Here is a 20,677-nt window from a genome sequence, read left to right as displayed (position 1 = left end):
ACATAATGGTAAAGGGATCAATTCAACAAGAAGAGCTAACTATCCTAAATATATATGCACCCAACACAGGAGCACCCAGATTCATAAAGCAAGTCCTCAGTGACCTACAAAGGGACTTAAACTCCCACACAATAATAATGGGAGATTTTAACACCCCACTGTCAACATTAGACAGATCAACGAGACAGAAAGTTAACAAGGATATCCAGGAATTGAACTCAGCTCTACACAAAGTGGACCTAATAGACATCTACAGAACTCTCCACCCCAAATCAACAGAATATACATTTTTTTCAGCACCACACCACACCTATTCCAAAATTGACCACATAGTTGGAAGTAAAGCTCTCCTCAGCAAATGTAAAAGAACAGAAATTATAACAAACTGTCTCTCAGACCACAGTGCAATCAAACTAGAACTCAGGATTAAGAAACTCACTCAAAACCGCTCAACTACATGGAAACTGAACAACCTGCTCCTGAATGACTATTGGGTACATAATGAAATGAAGGCAGAAATAAAGATGTTCTTTGAAACCAACGAGAACAAAGACACAACATACCAGAATCTCTGGGACACATTCAAAGCAGTGTGTAGAGGGAAATTTATAGCACTAAATGCCCACAAGAGAAAGCAGGAAAGATCCAAAATTGACACCCTAACATCACAATTAAAAGAACTAGAAAAGCAAGAGCAAACACATTCAAAAGCTAGCAGAAGGCTAGAAATAACTAAAATCAGAGCAGAACTGAAGGAAATAGAGACACAAAAAACCCTTCAAAAAATTAATGAATCCAGGAGCTGGTTTTTTGAAAAGATCAACAAAATTGATAGACCGCTAGCAAGACTAATAAAGAAGAAAAGAGAGAAGAATCAAATAGATGCAATAAAAAATGAAGAAGGGGATATCACCACCGATCCCACAGAAATACAATCTACCATCAGAGAATACTACAAACACCTCTATGCAAATAAACTAGAAAATCTAGAAGAAATGGATAAATCCTCGACAAATACACCCTCCCAAGACTAAATCAGGAAGAAGTCGAATCTCTGAATAGACCAATAACAGGTTCTGAAATTGTGGCAATAATCAATAGCTTACCAACCAAAAAGAGTCCAGGACCTGATGGATTCACAGCTGAATTCTACCAGAGGTACAAGGAGGAACTGGTACCATTCCTTCTGAAACTATTCCAATCGATAGAAAAAGAGGGAATCCTCCCTAACACATTTTATGAAGCCAGCATCGTCCTGATACCAAAGCCTGGCAGAGACATAACCAAAAAAGAGAATTTTAGACCAATATCCTTGATGAACACTGATGCAAAAATCCTCAATAAAATACTGGCAAACCGAATCCAGCAGCACATCAAAAAGCTTATCCACCATAATCAAGTGGGCTTCATCCCTGGGATGCAAGGCTGGTTCAACATATGCAAATCAATAAATGTCATCCAGCATATAAACAGAACCAAAGACAAAAACCACATGATTATCTCAATAGATGCAGAAAAGGCCTTTGACAAAATTCAACAACCTTCATGCTAAAAACTCTCAATAAATTAGGTATTGATGGGACGTATCTCAAAATAATAAGAGCTATCTACGACAAACCCACAGCCAATATCATACTGAATGGGCAAAAACTGGAAGCATTCCCTCCGAAAACTGGCACAAGACAGGGATGCCCTCTCTCACTGCTCCTATTCAACATAGTGCTGGAAGTTCTGGCCAGAGCAATCAGGCAGGAGAAGGAAATAAAGGGTATTCAATTAGGAAAAGAGGAAGTCAAATTGTCCCTGTTTGCAGATGACATGATTGTATATCTAGAAAACCCCATTGTCTCAGCCCAAAATCTCCTTAAGCTGATTAGCAACTTCAGCAAAGTCTCAGGATACAACAAAATCAATGTACAAAAATCACAAGCATTCTTGTACACCAATCACAGACAAACAGAGAGCCAAATCATGAGTGAACTCCCATTCACAATAGCTTCAAAGAGAATAAAATACCTAGGAATCCAACTTACAAGGGATGTGAAGGACCTCTTCAAGGAGAACTACAAAGCACTGCTCAATGAAATAAAAGAGGATACAAACAAATGGAAGAACATTCTATGCTCATGGGTTGGAAGAATCAATATCGTGAAAATGGCCATACTGCCCAAGGTAATTTATAGATTCAATGCCATCCCCATCAAGCTACCAATGACTTTCTTCACAGAATTGGAAAAAACTACTTTAAAGTTCATATGGAACCAAAAAAGAGCCTGCATCGCCAAGTCAATCCTAAGCCAAAAGAACAAAGCTGGAGGCATCACGCTACCTGACTTCAAACTATACTACAAGGCTACAGTAACCAAAACAGCATGGTACTGGTACCACAACAGAGACATAGATCAATGGAACAGAACAGAGCCCTCAGAAATGATGCCGCATATCTACAACTATCTGATCTTTGACAAACCTGACAAAAACAAGAAATGGGGAAAGGATTCCCTATTTAATAAATGGTGCTGGGAAAACTGGCTAGCCATATGTAGAAAGCTGAAACTGGATCCCTTCCTTACACCTTATACAAAAATTAATTCAAGATGGATTAAAGACTTAAATGTTAGACCTAAAACCATTAAAATCCTACAAGAAAATCTAGGCAATACCATTCAGGACACAGGCGTGGGCAAGGACTTCATGTCTAAAACACCAAAAGCAATGGCAACAAAAGCCAAAATTGACAAATGGGATCTAATTAAACTAAAGAGCTTCTGCACAGCAAAAGAAACTACCATCAGAGTGAACAGGCAACCTACAGAATGGGAGAAAATTTTTGCAACCCACTCGTCTGACAAAGGGCTAATATCCAGAATCTACAATGAACTCAAACAAATTTACAAGAAAAAAACAAACAACCCCATCAAAAAGTGGGCAAAGGACATGAACAGACACTTCTCAAAAGAAGACATTTATGCAGCCAAAAAACACATGAAGAAATGCTCATCATCACTGGCCATCAGAGAAATGCAAATCAAAACCACAGTGAGATACCATCTCACACCAGTTAGAATGGCCATCATTAAAAAATCAGGAAACAACAGGTGCTGGAGAGGATGTGGAGAAATAGGAACACTTTTACACTGTTGGTGGGACTGTAAACTAGTTCAACCATTGTGGAAGTCAGTGTGGCGATTCCTCAGGGATCTCGAACTAGAAATACCATTTGACCCAGCCATCCCATTACTGGGTATATACCCAAAGGACTATAAATCATGCTGCTATAAAGACACATGCACACGTATGTTTATTGTGGCACTATTCACAATAGCAAAGAGTTGGAACCAACCCAAATGTCCAACAACGATAGACTGGATTAAGAAAATGTGGCACATATACACCATGGAATACTATGCAGCCATAAAAAATGATGAGTTCATGTCCTTTGTAGGGACATGGATGAAACTGGAAATCATCATTCTCAGTAAACTATCGCAAGGACAAAAAACCAAACACCGCGTGTTCTCACTCATAGGTGGGAATTGAACAATGAGAACTCATGGACACAGGAAGGGGAACATCACACTCCGGGGACTGTTGTGGGGTTGTGGGAGGGGGGAGGGACAGCATTAGGAGATATACCTAATGCTAAATGACGAGTTAATGGGTGCAGGAAATCAGCATGGCACCTGAGTACATATGTAACAAACCTGCACATTGTGCACATGTACCCTAAAACCTAAAGTATAATTTAAAAAAAAAGAAATAAACTGCATACAGTATATGAACTTGATTTTCTAAAAACATAATTATATACTGATACAGATATGGATTTTTTTTAAAGGCCAGAAGAAAATATGCCAAAACAATAACTGCAGTCATCTCTGAGTTTGGTGAGACTACAGATTATTCTGCCACATTTTCTATATATTTTAAGTTTTTTATAATGACCCTTTGTTGCTTTTCTAATGAAAAAAAAAAAGATGTATTTTGCCTAGCCTAAGATCCTAGATTATAAAATGTACCATTACTTTATGTACCACTAGAGATTGTAAGGCACATTCTAATTTCAAAAATGTTCAAAGTTTTTTTAAATGTCAGAATAGGTAAAATATGGTAATAAACATTATATACCATGTACTGTTTGACCAGAATACTGCTACTCTGCCTAAAAAAGCCCAGTATACATTGCATACTTTCAGAGTAGTGAAAGCAGCCCTAAAAAGCTCAAAAATTAAACTTATTTGAAAAATTCATAAGAATGTTACATTCAATTCCATAAAAATCTGATTTTTCTTTTCTTTTTCCTTGAGACAGGGTCTCATGCTGTCACGCAATCTCAGCTCACTGCAACCTCCAACTCGGAGTTCAAGCAATTCCCCCACCACAGCCTCGGAAGCAGCCAGGACTACAGGCACACAACACCATGCACAACTAATTTTTGTATTTTTGCAGAGACACAGTTTCACCATGTTGCCGAGGCCGATCTCGAACTCCTGGGCTCAAGTGATCTACCTGCCTTGGCCTCCGAAAGTGCTGGGATTACAGATGTGAGCCACTGCAACCAGCACTGTTTTAATTAAGAAAATTATTTAATGTCCAAATGTTCAAATAAAATCACGCTCTAGGAAGATGTGCTACATTTTGACTGCATAGGCACATATGCACGCATTCACCCACCCACAAACACACAGAGTAATCCACTTTGATAAACAGACCAACAAAAAATAAATATAAAAAATCCAGACTCCTAAATTCAAACTCCTCAACATGGCAAAAAAAAAAAATATATATATATATATATCATTAGTGCCTGTCCAGTCTTATAGTTCTAGATAAGATACTCCCCACAACCATGTTCTAGCAATGCCTAGTTATTTGCAATTACCTATATAAGCCCATACTGCTTCATCTCTCTGTGCCTTTGCAGATGTTATCACTAGCCTAAAATGACTTCCCCCACCACCTTATCTGACCAAGTTACTATTAAACAAGATCTAATCTTTTATCTCCTCTTTAGACATTCCTGATTCCCTCTCAAGCACAAGGTATGACTCCCTTCTCTGGGACATTATTTCCCTATATTTCACCTAACAATCTGAACTGGAATTGTTTCTATAGGTCTGTTTCTTCTATTACATTGTATGCCCCCACAATCCTTAAGGATGGAGACTATACTTGTACTCGATGCTACTGAAATATTAAAAACACTTAATGACATTATATACAAATGGAGATAAACACATGCTGCATTTATCTATTCAGGAACAACAGAAAAGTCATATATATTTACTCCAAAGTAATAAAAGTATATATTTAAAAATCAATCTTGAGTTTCTCAAAATGTTAAACATAGAATTACCATATGACCCACCAATTCCACTTCCAGGTATCTACACAAGAACAAAAAAACATGTCTACACAAAAACTTCTACACAAATGTTCATAGCAGCATTATTCATAAAAGCCAAAATAGAATCAATACAAATGTCCATCAGCTCATAAGCAGATAAACAAAATGTGGTATATCCATACAATGGAATATTACTGGCAATTAAAAAGAATGAAATACTGACACATGCTATAACATTGATGAACAATGAAAACATGCTAAGCCAAAGAAGGCAGTCACAAAAGGCCATTTTATTGATGATTCCTTCTATAGGAAATGTCTCTATAGAGTTGGCAAATCTATAGAGACAGAAAATAGATTAGTGGTTGCCTAGGGTTGGAAGCCTGGAGAGAAATGGAGACTGACTGTTAATGGGTATGAGGTTACTTTACGAAGTGATGAAAATGTAAAAGTAACTGTGGTAATGGTTGCACAACTCTGTAAATACACATACACCCAAAAAGCTCACTGAATTGTACACTTCAAATGGGTGAATTTTATAGTATGTAAATGATAATAAAGTTGCTTTAAAAAATCAATCTTGAGTTTGGCAATGATTTTTATATGACACAAAAAGCACAACCAATGCGGAAATAGCTTATAAGTTAGATTTCATCAAAATTAAAATTTTTGCTCTATGAAAGACATTATGCAAATGAAAACTGACAGTAGCAAATGCGGCAAGGATGCACAACAACAGAAACTCTCATTCATTGTTGGTGGGAATGTATAATAAAATGGTATAGCCACTTTGGAAGACCGTTTGGCAGTTTCTTAAGAATTTAAACCTATTTTTAGCAAACAACCTAGCAATCCTACATCTGTGTATTTACTACCTGCCCAAGTGAATTTAAAACTAAATTCATGGCTGGCACGGTGGCTCACGCCTGTAATTCCAGCACTTTGGGAGGCCGAGGCAGACAGACCACCTGAGGTCGGGAATTTAAGATCAGCCTGACCAACATTGAGAAACTCCGTCTCTATTAAAAATACAAAATTAGCCAGGTGTGGTGGCGCATGCCTGTAATCCCATCTACTAGGGAGGCTGAGGCAGGAGAACTGCTTGAACCTGGGAGGCGGAGGTTGCCGTGAGCTGAGATTGTGCCACTGCACTCCAGCCTGGGCGAGAAGAGCGAAACTCCATCTCAAAAAAAAAAAAAAAAAACCTAAATTCATGCAAAAACTTGTACATGAATATTTATAGCAGCTTTATTCATAATTGCCCCAAACAGGAAATAATGAATATGTTCTTCAACATCACTTTTACACTGTTGGTGGGACTGTAAACTAGTTCAACAATTGTGGAAGTCAGTATGGCGATTCCTCAGGGATCTAGAACTAGAAATACCATTTGACCCAGCCATCCCATTACTGGGTATATACCCAAAGGACTATAAATCATGCTGCTATAAAGACACATGCACACGTATGTTTATTGCGGTACATCCATTCAATAGAAGGTTGCTCTGCAATTTAGGGGAAAAAAGGAAAAAGCAACTACTTCACACAACATGGACAACATGGAGGAATCTTAAATGCTTTTTTTTTTTTTTTTTTTTTTTAAGGCAGAATCTTGCTCTGTTACCCAGGCTGGAGTGCAATGGTGCAATCTTAGCTCACTGCAACCTCCACTTCCCGGGTTTAATTGATTCTCCTGCCTCAGCCTCCCAAGTAGCTGGAATTATAGACGCCTGCCACCATGCCCAGCTAATTTTTGTACTTTTTAACACAGACGGGGTTTTGCCATGTTGGCCAGGCTGGTCTTGAACTCCTGATCTCAGGTGATCCGCCCGCTTCAGCCTCCCAAGGTGCTGGGATTACAGGCAAGAGCCACCATGACCAGCCTTAAATGCATTTTTGCTAAGTGAAAAAAAGACAGACTCAAAAGGCTATACACTGTATGATTCCATTTAATGACATTCTGGAAAAGGTAAAACTATAGGAACAGAAAAACAGATCAGTGTTTCCCAGGAGTGGGGGTGATGGAACTGTTCCGCATGGTATTGGGGTGTTGCAGACAAGACTATGTGTTTGTTAAGACCCACAGAACTATATACGCTTTATGCAAATTTTAAAAATCAACTGGGATTCTGGGGGATCTCAGGATGGAATCCAGACTCTTAACAAATGAATCTAAATGTATGACTAACATATGATATGCCCTCATTGAAGATGGTGAGGGAAAAGAAGCTGAACTACGTAATGCTGGAAAACTGTTTTAGCTGGAAACTAAGGCTAAAGACAAAAAAGGAACTGTACAAAGATATTGTGTTCCAGTTGGTAAATCCATTTCTCACAGGGTGTATGGTTTATTTTACATGAATATTAGGGTTGAGTAAGTAAATACCAATAATGGGAGCCAGGTTTCTCATCATCAGAGAAAAAAAGTTACAAACAGGCAAGGGTGAAAGCTAGAATGAATCTTGTGATACTAGTTTAGAGCTGGTAATATCAGTCTAAACACATGTTTAACATGTGTACAGGTATAGAAATAATTATAGTTATGTGTATATTCACAGGCTGGTATACATGCATACATATATTTCCTAGCTAAGTCAGCTGAGAGGGCGTTGAAACAGTGATCCCCAGTAGCAATAAGCACACCTAGCACCCAGATCTTGGTTTCTAAGTATCATTCTCCAATAAAAGGAACCAGAGCTCCTTGGAAAAAATGGCTGATTTTAGGGCTGAGAGGGAAAATATAAGATGAGCCTGGAGCATCTTGTAATGCCAGAAAGTAAAGAAGTGTTCCTTTTTTTAAAAAAAAGTAAGAACATGTCAAAGAACACAGGAGTAGGAGCTGGGTCCAACCTGAAAGAGCCCCCAAAAGGCAAAAATGAGAACAATTTAAGTAACAAAGTATTAAATTGGTGCAAAAGTAATTGAGATTTTTGCCAAAAATAGGTGGGAAAAACTGCAATTACTTTTGCACCAACCTAATAAATAACACACTACTGGATTACAACCCAAAGTATAAAATAAATATATGCAGTTTATATTATATAAATCAATGACTAAATTAATAAATGGGGGAGAAAAGGCAAATCTTCCCTACAGAATTCCAAATAATACGTGTAAATAGTCTCCCCTCCAGGAGAGTATGGAAAGGGAATACGCTCCCCTCCACAGTGTTTGGAAAAAGAAAATGGTAACTTTCTAGTGGAGAAGCTTGCCAGACACTACCTTAAACCAAATGATAAGCATTAACATCACCAGTGATGTGCCTAGATTTATGATGGAGTTATGTTCCAATGAAACCCTCATAAAGCTGGAAATTTTAAAGTTAGAGACCACCTGGACTTTCTAGATCATCCCTAACAAGTCAGTATCCAACATCTAATACACTGAGCTCATGAATAACAAGTACTTACTATGCTGTCAGGTTTGGCAGTAAAAACATAAATGCCCCTGCTCTCACGGCACTTAAAATCTAGTGATAGGAGAAGGAGAAAAAGGAGAATGGATACTGTCTTAGTCTGTTTTTTGCTGCTATAACAGAATACCACAGAATGAGTAATTTATAAAAGAAAAAAGAGCATCTGGCAAGGGTCATTCAATGGTAGACAAGTGGAAGAGTAAGAGCATACATGCACAAGAGCTCACTTTTATAACCCCTTCCCACAATAACAGCATTAATCCATTCATGGGGGTGGAACCCACATGACCTAATCACTTCTTAACGTCCCCACCTACTAGTACTGGCAATTAAACTTTAACAAGTTTTGGTGGGGGCATTCAAACCACAGCAGGTACCAATCAAATAATCACACAAATAAATATAACCTGTGATAAGTATACAAGACGCCATAGAAGTACATGCTCAGAGGGTCAGATCTATGAAGCCTAGATAACGAAGAGGTTAGGGAACAAAAATGAAGGCTTATTTGAAATTTAAAGGATGACTGCTTTGAGTTGGGTGGGTTGGAAAGAATTCTAGAAAGAGAAAAACATCTGAAAAGTCTTACGGAGAAGGTATCATGGTACTTTCCAGGAAATAAATGTCAGCGTGTAGCTGATGTGTAAGGAAACAAGGAGGAGAGGTGTACAGTTAAAAATGTAACTTAGAAGCTTAGATAGCATCAAGTTTAGAAAATCCACCAAAAAGCTGGGAATGGAATTTGACTTAAACTTACTATTCAAAAAGAATCCTCTGGCAGCAACGTAGGTAACTGTACATAGGCAAAAGTAGATGTATTATTGAGACTGAATGGAAGATTTTTTGTGATCATTTAAATGAAAATGAAGAAGCTTAAACAATAGTTGTGTTGGAAAAAGAGGGAAAGTCAAGCCTCTGTATGAAGACTGCCACTGTTCAGAAATCTGCACTTACCAGTCTTTTCTTTGGTTTATTATAACCAGACCATTTACCTATCTTTAGTTTTCTGGGAACTCCATCATTCTCCAGTTTCTCTAAAGATCTTCAATCACCTCAGCATGTTAATTCAATGGGTGTAAACTGCCTCGATTTAGAGGTATAAACTAATTGAAAGCACTCAAACTTTTTCCTCTTCCTTGAACTTCAATTTATCTAAGTTTTTAAAACTCATGATAATTATGAAAAGAAAAAAACAAGCAACTAAGTAATTTTTTTAATATCCAACCCATTAACCCAAAAGCCCCAGCCTGCCATTTCAGTCTCATCCCCTGCAGTCCGTCCTCCCGACCCTTTCTCTCTCATTATAAACCAAGTTCAATTTACACCAAACTCCTGGTTCCTCAAAGATGTCATACTTCTGGAAGACTCTGTGATTTAAATGGTCTTCCCTCTCAGAACTGCCCGTCCTCAATTGAAAAATCTAGCCCATGTTTTAAGACTCAAATATTACTTTCTTTTTGAAGCCTTTCTTTAACCCCTTCAAGATCTGTGTATCATTACATTCTCTACAAACTTCTACTATTATAAGGTATATCTGTGTGTGTTTCCATCCACGAGATGGTAAGAGCTACAGTTTCTAAGAAAAACAGTCTTGTTCTTCATGTCTTTGGTGACTGGTCATTCAAAAACTATTTCAAGAATGGTCTCATGTAGTGAAATTATCCTTTTCTCATACATCTTGAATCCATAATTCTAACCAGGAAGGATGGGAGTGGAAGAGAGAATGACTTGTAAAGGGCTTAAGAGCTTTTCACAAGTTGTGGCTCATTATAGTCTTCTAGCCTAACACATTTTTAATAGATTTATACTACTCTTCTGCATTTATCCCTGGATATATATTCATACTTCTGATTTGGTTCATAAAACTTTATAATCTCAGCTGAGAACTCCCTGTGGAAGAACCTTGCTTTCGATGGTGGCAACCTTCTAATATTTATTACTTTTGATTACATTTTCTAAGCTTGGAGCACGTGTCTAACTGTGCCCAGCATTTCTTTCCTTCATCAACATAAAGTCTTAGGCAGTTTTGCCTCTCAAGGGATATTTGGCAATGTCTAGAAATATTTCTGGTGATTACAACTGGGGATAGGCGTTAGGATATGCTACTGGCATTAAGAAGGCAGAGGCCAGGGGTGCTGCTAAACATCATACGATGCAAAAAACAGCCTCCCAACAAAGAGTTATCTGACCCAAAATGTCATTGGTGCCACTTGAGAAACCCTGGTCTAAAGTGAACTGAATGCTTTGTCTCAAGGTCTCTGTAACATCCTAAATGATCATCTCTTTTGATCACTAACTCTGAATAGTGATTATTCGCGTTACTTTCTCAGTAATTGTACTAGTGCCAAAGCAACCACAAATTCACCAACTGTACTGTATGCTTTTAACACTACCATAGCTATTATGTCACTTTTGTAATCTATATTATAAAAGATATAGTATATGATATAAAATATCAGTTGTTTTTTTTTAAGCCAAACAAATGCCCTCTCTTGCATTTATACCCAGAGGTTCATGAATTTTCTTCATTCAGTGGTCTTCCCTTCTCCATTATCTTCTTTTAGACTAAGATTTGTTTGATAAACATGTTTTTCTATTAACATATAATTACGAATCTCATACCCTAAAGTCTCTGTGACATCCATAATGGTTTATAAGCATATACAATCATAATCACTGTTCCCAAATTTTCTCTTCCTTCATCCTCCCAATGTTCTGGCTCCCAATATGTGTCTTCAAAACTGTGACTAACTCCCACAACAATCGCTTAATTTTATCTTGGTATCATCTCTCTAACTCCTACGAAAATTTCACCTGAAATCTTTCCTTATCAGGTATGTGAGGCTGATAAACATTTTCTTTGCAGTCCTTATTATTTAGGTATCATACACCAGAAAAGTAAATCTTTATATTTAACTATTCAGTCAAATGTTCACAGATTCTCTTTTCCCTTTTGTTTCCACACACTTCTTAACACAAAGAGATAAAAATTAACAGGTTGGAATATAATTAAACCTGATGATTAAAAATTATATTTGAGGCTTAATTTGACTTAAGCTGAATTCTTTAAAGAAAAATATTTTATCCCATATTCCAGGTATATTCTTAGATCACTACATCTGATATATGTCAGCAAAAAGCAATTAGAAACAAAACAAAAATTTACCTTTAATAAAATAATTTTGATGTGCTTGCTGATGAAAGCTGAATCTATATAAAATAATTTCAGCGGTACGTAAAATACTATCCTATACAAATCTATTGCTCTGTGTGAAACATAAAAACACAACGCCAGTAATTGAAGGAGAATGTTCTAATTATATTGAAAAAATACGTTTGTTATGTTTATTTACACTTATAACATGTTTATTCACCTTGTTTTTGTTCATGTCTTTAAATTTTATTATGATTTCATGGTAGCCATATACACTGTTTTCCTTAAAAAATTAACTTACATAGAAGTAATTTTTTTTTCTTGAAGTAACATATTAGTTTAGAATTAGGCTGATTACTAAATGAGCATTAAACTTCATGTTTTTTAAGGTTGAGTTAATATAACTAATAAACATAGAGTAAATGATGGTTTTTGTATATAGATTTCAATGCATTTTTGACTAACACATACACTCATGTAATCATCACCACAAAGAGGTTACAGAATTCCAAGGTTTCTTCATACCCTTTTCTAACCCCTGAAGTTTGACCTCAACCATAGGATTTCTAGCACAAAGTTTTGCATTTCCAGCATGTCCTACAAATGGAATCATGCAGTATGTAGCCTTTTTGTGTCTGGCTTTTTTCACTTAACAGAATGCTTCTGAGATTGCTGGATATTGCACATATCAGTAATTCATTACTTTTTATTATTCAGTAATATCCCACTATGTGATTGTACAACAATTTATCCATTGATCAGCTGACGGGCACTTGAGTTGCTTCCAGTTTTCAGCAAATATAAAGTTGCCTTAAACATTTTAATACAGCTCTTTGTGCAGACATACGCTTTCATTTCTTTTCAGTAAATACCTAGGAGCAGAATTCCTGGGTCACATAGTAAAGTGCATGTATAACTTTATAAGAAACAACCAAACCGTTTTCCAAAGTGCCTTACCATTTACCAATCAGCAATGTACAGGGTTCCAGCTGCAATGCATTTTCACAAATACTTGATATTGTCAGCTTAGAAAGTTTTAATCATTCTAATAGAGGTGTACTAGTATCTTATTGTGGCCATAATTTGCAACTTCCTAATGACTAACTACCATAAACTGTTTTGCACGTGTTTACTGGCCATTTTTACATCTTCTTTGGAGAAATGTCTATTCAAATATTTTTCCTACTTTTAAACTGAACTATTTGTCTTGTTATTATTGAGTTGTTACACTTGTTTATATATTCTAGATACCAGTCCTTTATTGGACATATGATTTGCTAATGTTTTCCTATTTTGTAAGTTGTCTTTTCACTCTTTTTTTGAGACAAAGTCTTGCTCTGTCACCCAGGCTGGAGTGCAGTGGTGCAATCTTGGCTCACTGCAACCTCCACCTCCTGGGTTCAAGCAATTCTCCTTGCCTCAGCCTCCGAAGTAGCTGAGATTACAGGTGTCTGCCAACATGTCTGTTAACTTCTGTATTTTTAGTAGAGATGGGGTTTTGCCATGTTGGCCAGGCTGGTCTGGAACTCCTGGACTGAACTGATCCGCCCACCTCAGCCTCCCAAAGTGCTGGGATTACAGGCATGAGCCACCATGCCTGGCCTTCACTCTTGATAGTATCTTTGAAGCACAAATAAAAGTTTTTAATTTTGATGATGTCCAGTTTATTTTTCTTTTGTTGCTTGTGCTTTTGGTATTACATCTAAGAAAAAACTGCTTAGTCCAAGGTCATGAAGATTTCAACCTATGTTTTCTTCTAAGAGTTTTACAGTTATAACTTTTATATTTTCAGTTAATGTTTGTACATGATATGAGGTAGGAGCCCAAATTCATTCCCTTGCGTATGGATATCCAGTTGTCTGAACACCACTGGTTGAAAGGACTATTCTTCTTTCACACGATTTGCAACTATTTTTGCCCAGCCTTTGGCTTATCTTTTCATTTTCTGAACAGTGTCTTCTGAAGAGGACTGTTTTAAATTTCGATAAGTCTAATTTATCCTTTTTCAAAAATGGTTTGTGTTATGCGTGTCCTATCTAAGAAAAACTTGCCTAAGGAAAGTGGCAAATATTTTCTATGTTTTATTCTAGAAGTGTTATTATTGTTTTAGCTCTTACATTTACATTGATGATCTATTTTGAGTTAATTTTTGTATACAGTGCAAACTGAGGCTTGAACATTGAATTATCCTGTCACCTTTGCTGAAATCAATTAACCATATACTTGCATGCACAGGTCTATTTCTAGATGCTCTTTTCTGTTCCACTGAACTATGTGTTTACTCTTTCATCAAGACTATACTGTCTTGATATTGACCTTAATCCTCCAACTTTCTCTTACTTTTCGAAACTGTTTTGGCTGTTCTGGGTCCTTTACATTTCCATATGAATTACAGAATTGCTGGTCACCTTATACAAAAAAACTGTCTGCTAAGGTTCTGGGAATATATGGACTCTATAGATCAATTAATTTGGGGACTGTTAACATTTTAATATTGAATTGTCCAATCCATGAACATTGAATATCTTGTTAGGTCTTCTTTAATTTCTGTCTACAATGCTGTATAGTTTTCAGTATACAGGTTTACACATATTTTGTCAAATTTACTCCTAAATTTTTCATGTTTTTGCTTCTATTGTAAATGGTGCTGTATTTGTTATAATAAATCAATTTCCAATTGCCTGTTGTTAATAAATGTATGTGCAACTGCTTTTTGGATATTAATCTAACTTTCAACCTTGCTGAATGTACTTTTTTGCAGAATCTTGAGGATTTTCTATATGGAAAATCATGCTGTCTAAATTGAGAAAGTTTTACTTCTTCCTTTTCAATCTGTATGGCTTTTCTTTATTTTACCTGATGGCACTGGCTAACTTCTAAGACAATGTTAAATAAAAGTGGGAAGAGAGGACAGATTTGCCTTTTAGGGGAAATCTTAGGGGAAAAGCATTTGTCTTAAACAAGTAGATACAATCTAAACTGTAGGTTTCTTGTAGATTCCCTTTATTGGGGAAAGGAAGCTTCCTTCACTTCCTAGTTTGCAGACGGATATTTTTAAATTGTGAATGGATATTAAATTTTATCAAATGCTTTTTCTGCATCTACTAAATTTCCTTTTTAAAATATGTTAATATGGTAAATTAAACTAATTGATTTTTGAATTTTATACTTAGTAATCCTGGCATAAACTATCCATGGTCATGATTTGTACCTACTGCTATATATGACTGTCCTAAAATTTTGTTACATTATTCTCTGCATTTTTCTCCAATTTAAAAATTAAAATAAATTGTATAGGTTTGCCAGTTAAAACAGTTTACTTTAGATTTACACTTTTATTTCACTTATTTCTACTAAAGCATTAAGGTCTCTATTTATAAAATATACAAGCATACTTAACATTATGAAAGCAACAAAGAAGCATAGTTTAAGGAAGCATGAATTTCATTCTTGCTAGCCATTACTTTAAAAAAAACCATGCCCCACCCTCTGCCTTTGTACTAAGGAGCATTTACCCCTTATCTACACCATCTCTGTAAATGCCAGTTACCATTAAGATAAATAGTCAAGCCTCTCCATCTTTTTAGTTCCCTCACTATGTTGTCAGGTAGGGAGGTAAGCAACTGTAAACATTAATAAAATTTTACTGCTATGTCCGTAGGATGTGAGAAATAATTAAAACTTTTATACTTAAAAACTTCTCAGTTCAGAATCTGGCACCATATTCAAAAACTAAAATAAAACTGAATAACTTTCTAAAAATTGAAAAACTAAAAGAACATAAAATTTAAAAATTCTAATACAAGATTTCAAAGTATAGAAGTGATTTAAAAAATCAAAAAGATATGACTATTTAGAAAAACAAAACCTTTGTAATAAAACATATAACCAAAATTGAAAGATAACACCAAAACCAAACTTACATGTATCAGTATTATAGTTTAGAAACAGAGATAAATAAATGAAGTAAGAAGGACTTTATGATCTAAATCTTATCAATTTTTTAAGATTAAAAGTTTGAAATTATAAGTTATTTAATCACATTCTTAAATGATAATGTCCAATCTAAAAAGCAGCCTTCAGAAAAGAATATCTGTAAAATTTAAATATGAAACAGCTTTCATGGAGAAAAATTCTCATATCTCAGCAGTTACTCAAACTCAGTGTGCAGTTATTCAAACTCAATGCCCAGTTTTTTGAATGCTTATTTTAACTATTTTTCATCCCTTTCTCTTCAAAATACTTTGGTTCTCCTAACAGGCATCCAAATTGTTTCTTTCACACTTCCTACTAAATTCTATGTAGAAATCATTGATGAAATCACCAAAAAGTAAATAGAAGAAAAAATAAGGGCTGGAATGACCTAAGTCAAAATGTAGTTATATGAAGTCTGTCATTAACCTCCACAAAAAATTACTTACATCTGCTTAAAAAGTTGTCAATATTTTTGTTTTTTCTTAAGGCAGGAAAATCCAAATCATATACCAAAGCATCCAATCCATCCTAAAGAAACAAACAAACAATGGTTAGTTTTTGGGATCACATTATGAACAGTCTCCTTTTTTATGAAAGAATAAAATATATGCTTTAATATTAATTTCCCCTAACACATCTTGTGTACATTTAACACCCTCTACAAGATTAGATGAGTACTGGGAGAAAAGTGTTTTTCATTTCATATGTAGTTCTTTTTACCTTCTAAGTCTGCCAGGCCCAGGGGCAAGAAAATTACCACAGATTGGCTACAAGTATTTCAATCCATGCACTTTTCCCCTCATAAGGACATGAAATTTTATTTTGCATTATTTCTCCTTACTACCACATTTATCTTTATCTTACAGACATCAAAAACCTGCATTTGTTACTATAAATATTTTACAAGGTAACAGCTAAATAATAATAAAATGTGAGGTTTAATATAAAATAAATACTGCATAATCACAAATGCAAGCTATATACATTTTTAATTATAAAAATGTATTAGATTTTCATGGCTCTTCTTTTTTCTTTGAGGCACTTTCTAGGGAAACCTAGCAGTAAAGGACACACATGAGCTTTTGCATTTTTTCTGCTTTTTTTTTTTTTGAGGGTCTTGCTCTGTTGGCCAGGCTGGAGTGCAGTGGTGCAATGCTGGCTCAATGCAACCTCCACCTCCTGGGCTCAAGCCATCCTCCTGCCTCAGCCTCTTGAGTAGCGGGGACTACAGGCTTGCGCCACCACGCCTGGCTAAATTTTGTCTTTTTGTGTGACAGGGTTTCACCATATTGCCTAGGCTGGTCTTGAACTCCAGACCTCAAGCAATTGCTCCTGCCTCAGAGTCCCAAAGTGCTGGGATTACAGGTGTGAGCCACCACGCCTGGCCGAGCTTTTGCTTTTAAGTGGATATTAAGTATTATCTAAGCAAGTGCATGGCAGTGTGAAGGTATACCAAGCAGTGTTGAAGTGGGAAAGCATCTATTCAGACTATATCCTGCTGCATGGCAGCAACTGGAAGAACTTCAGATAATCCTAAGCAATCTTCATTACAAAGTCTCACTCTTTGGTAAATGTTGTTTGTATAATTGAATAGCACTATGGAAAAGAATGGTTTTTGCGTGATGCTTAATAACGTAATCAGTTCCAGATAGATCAAAACATTAAAAAAAGAACCAGGCAAAAGCATTTTAAAGAAAAAAATAGTATATTTACATGATACTGTTGGAAGAACAAGTCACATAACCTTTCTGAGCCTCAGTTTTCTTTTTTGTAAAATGAGGGATAATGATTACAACACGTAACAGATTTGTGAGAATTAAATGAGTTAATATGTGAAGTGTCTGGACCTTAACAGTCTCACTTCTCTTTTATTTCTGTTACTGACATTTGAAAGCTCCAAATGTTAGTCTCCCTATTGACAGGAATGACCTACACAGAAAACAGACATTTTAGTCATGTGGTCATAAAACCTTAAAAGTAAATCTTAGGTCATGATGTTAAACCCTTCCCCAGTGCAGTAATCCAAAGTACTTTTGTTGTTGTTACACATGGGCATCTGAGTTTTGCGTGACCAAGTACTTGATCATGTGTTTGTTAACGAAAAATGAGCTGCCTCCACTAATTACATATAGTCACTAAATGTTCAGACCTGGTACCATACACTTTAATTCTACAATACCATGGGATAGTCTATTACTTTTCAGCATCACCCATAAGCAAAACTTGTGTACCTTTATTAGGAAAATAAAGTTGGCAAGAATGTATTCTTCTAACTTAACCAAAGCATATACCAACTGAGGTTTCTAAGTGGAGTCAAGACACTGGGGTGGGAGAGAGGGATGCAGGCTTCCATTTTAATGCAGTGGAAAAACTGCACAATGCAAGGAATGTGTATGTCCAACTATAAATGAGGCAGGAATCTTAGCTTTTATTCAACACTCTGAAGTTCCATAAAATAATGCAGAATAAGACTTCCACACTTCCTAAAAGTCCAAATTCTAGTACCAGGACTCGGAATGTTAATATAACATTCATCCAAGTGCAAAAACAATTCATGAGGAATGATAATCAAAGGATATACTTCCACTGATCCTTCACTTAATTTTATGATTTAGGCATGAGCAAAACTACCTTCTACTTTCACAACATGTCCATCATATAGCTTAATCATCAATTTAAAAATGTAGAGGAGGCCGGGCATGGTGGTTCACTCCTGTAATCTCAGCACTTTGGGAGGCCGAGGCAGGTGTACTGCCTGAGGTCAGGAGTTAGAGACCAGACTGGCCAAAATGGTGAAACCTCATCTCTACTAAAAATATAAAAATTAGTCGGGCGTGGTGGTGGTGGTGGGTACCTGTAATCCCAGCTACTCAGGAGGCTGAGACAGGACAATCGCTTGAACCCGGGAGGCGGAGGTTGCGGTGAGCCAAAATCATGCCTCCAGCCTGGGTAAAAGAGACTCCATCTCAAAAAAAAAAAAAAAAAAAAAAAAAAAAAGTGGAAGAGAAAATATGTAACAGAGAGGCCAATCAATGTCAAAAAATTACAGTAATTAAATTCTTTGCTACTAATAGTTGAACAAGGGTAGTAGACCAGTTGTAGCAGTTACATTTTAAAAGAAGGTAGTTACATAAGAGAAGTATTTTCACATATACACACAAAGGCAGGCATAATCAATTAAAAGTATAACATTTTACAGTGATCTCTAAAGTAAAAACACTTCACATTTCCTGAGAAGCACTGATATGGCAGGGGAAGCAGGAGCAAGAGGAGGTAGAGGCCCGTTGTGTTATGTTATGCCACAACAGAGTTCAAGTGAAAGCAGAAGCAAAAGAAAATTATTCAACACTACTGCAAACTTTAGTTTTCTGGATAGATCTGAATTAACAAATATGAGTCAGGTGTAAAACATCATTTAGGATTAAATCCATTAAAAATAACACATTATAAGGTATGAGAATTTAACGGCACTAGGAAAGGACAGTTACACTATTAGAAGAAACATTTGTTTTTAGGTAAATTTTCAAAATCTAAACGGTTATTATTCTAAACCTAATAGATGTATTTTTGGAGAAACACCACCCCACCCTCAAAATCCATTGAAAACTATGGCAGCAAAACTGGGGCTTCTGAAAATCAAACTGTTTCTAAAATGGGCTGACCACTGGTACTAAAGAGTGCTGACCAACTTTGGTAAGAGAGGATATACCATTTAAAGAAAATGTTTTTGGTATATGTAGTAGAATGTTGTTTTAACTAAGTCCCTTAGGCCAGATGCCATGGCTCACAACTGTAATCCCAGCACTTTGGGAGATCGAGACAGGAGGATCACTTGAAGCCAGGAGTTCAAGACCAGCCTAGACAACATAGCAAGACCCTATCTCTACAAAAATAAAGTAAAAAAAATAGCTGGGCGTGGTGCCGCATGCTTGCAGTCCCAGCTACTTGAGAGGCTGAGGCAGGAAGATCACTTGAGCCCAGGAGCTCGAGGCTACAGTAATCTATGATTTTGCCACTGCACTACAGCCCTGGTGACAGAGTGGGACCCTGTCTCTAAAAATCAATCAGTCTGTCAATCTCTCTTCACTTGATAAAGAAATAATTCATCAAAATTAAGCACAGCTATGAAAACGAAAACAGAATTTCCTTAGGGAATTTTAACAACCTGATATTAAATACAGTTAAAATCTGTTTAACTGCTGTGACATTACTATACCCATGTCAATGCTGCCCAGGACATTTATAGTCAATAAATAAGTAAATAATGTTCCAAATTATCTAGTACAACAAACAATGGCTCCTCCCAATCAGTCTCCAATCATACCTTTGTCCAGCCTGTTTCTCTACATGTACATAGCTGGGCTTAGGCCACAGTATGCTACCAGCCATTTCCCAAATAAGCCAGGTTCACTCTAACCTACGGTGCCTTTGCACCTGCTCTATTTTCCAGCTGGAATGTGAACATTCTTACATTAAGACTGCCTCAAATGTCCCTTACTTTGTGCTGCCTTCCCCAGTGCCCTGAGGGGCAATGTTATGTGACCTCCTTTGTGCTATTACAGAAATTATGTATTTAGCTGTTATACTGTAATTATTTATTTCTAAATCTGCCTCCTCTTCTGCAGGAAAGCAGAAAAAAAATAAATACTTCCTGTCTCTAAGAGTTCAGAAGTTAGTAGGTAGAAAAAGTAAATACAGGATATCAAGTGTTATAAGTAGGTACTACATAAATAGAGAAAGGGCTATTTGGGGCTTCACAGAGAAGACGAAATTTGAGCTGAACCTT

General features: G+C 36.3%; 1 protein-coding gene across 3 annotated transcripts in view; it reads right to left on the bottom strand.

The window, feature by feature from the left end:
- Positions 1-20,677, bottom strand: part of ROCK1 (Rho associated coiled-coil containing protein kinase 1) — a 194,010-nt gene that overhangs the window by 134,930 nt on the left and 38,403 nt on the right. For all 3 annotated transcript variants that reach the window (XR_004248116.2, XM_032152675.2, XM_032152676.2), the window contains exon 2: positions 16,338-16,419. Coding sequence is in view for 2 of the 3 variants with exons in the window: in XM_032152675.2 (XP_032008566.1) it covers positions 16,338-16,419 (82 nt within the window). In the remaining variant the exon portion in view is untranslated. The remainder of the gene's footprint in view (positions 1-16,337; positions 16,420-20,677) is intronic.

The sequence above is a fragment of the Hylobates moloch genome, unplaced genomic scaffold (genome assembly GCF_009828535.3).
Source record: "Hylobates moloch isolate HMO894 unplaced genomic scaffold, HMol_V3 SCAFFOLD_5, whole genome shotgun sequence".
Taxonomy (NCBI): Eukaryota; Metazoa; Chordata; class Mammalia; order Primates; family Hylobatidae; genus Hylobates; species Hylobates moloch.
This window is presented reverse-complemented; position numbering and strand designations above follow the sequence as displayed.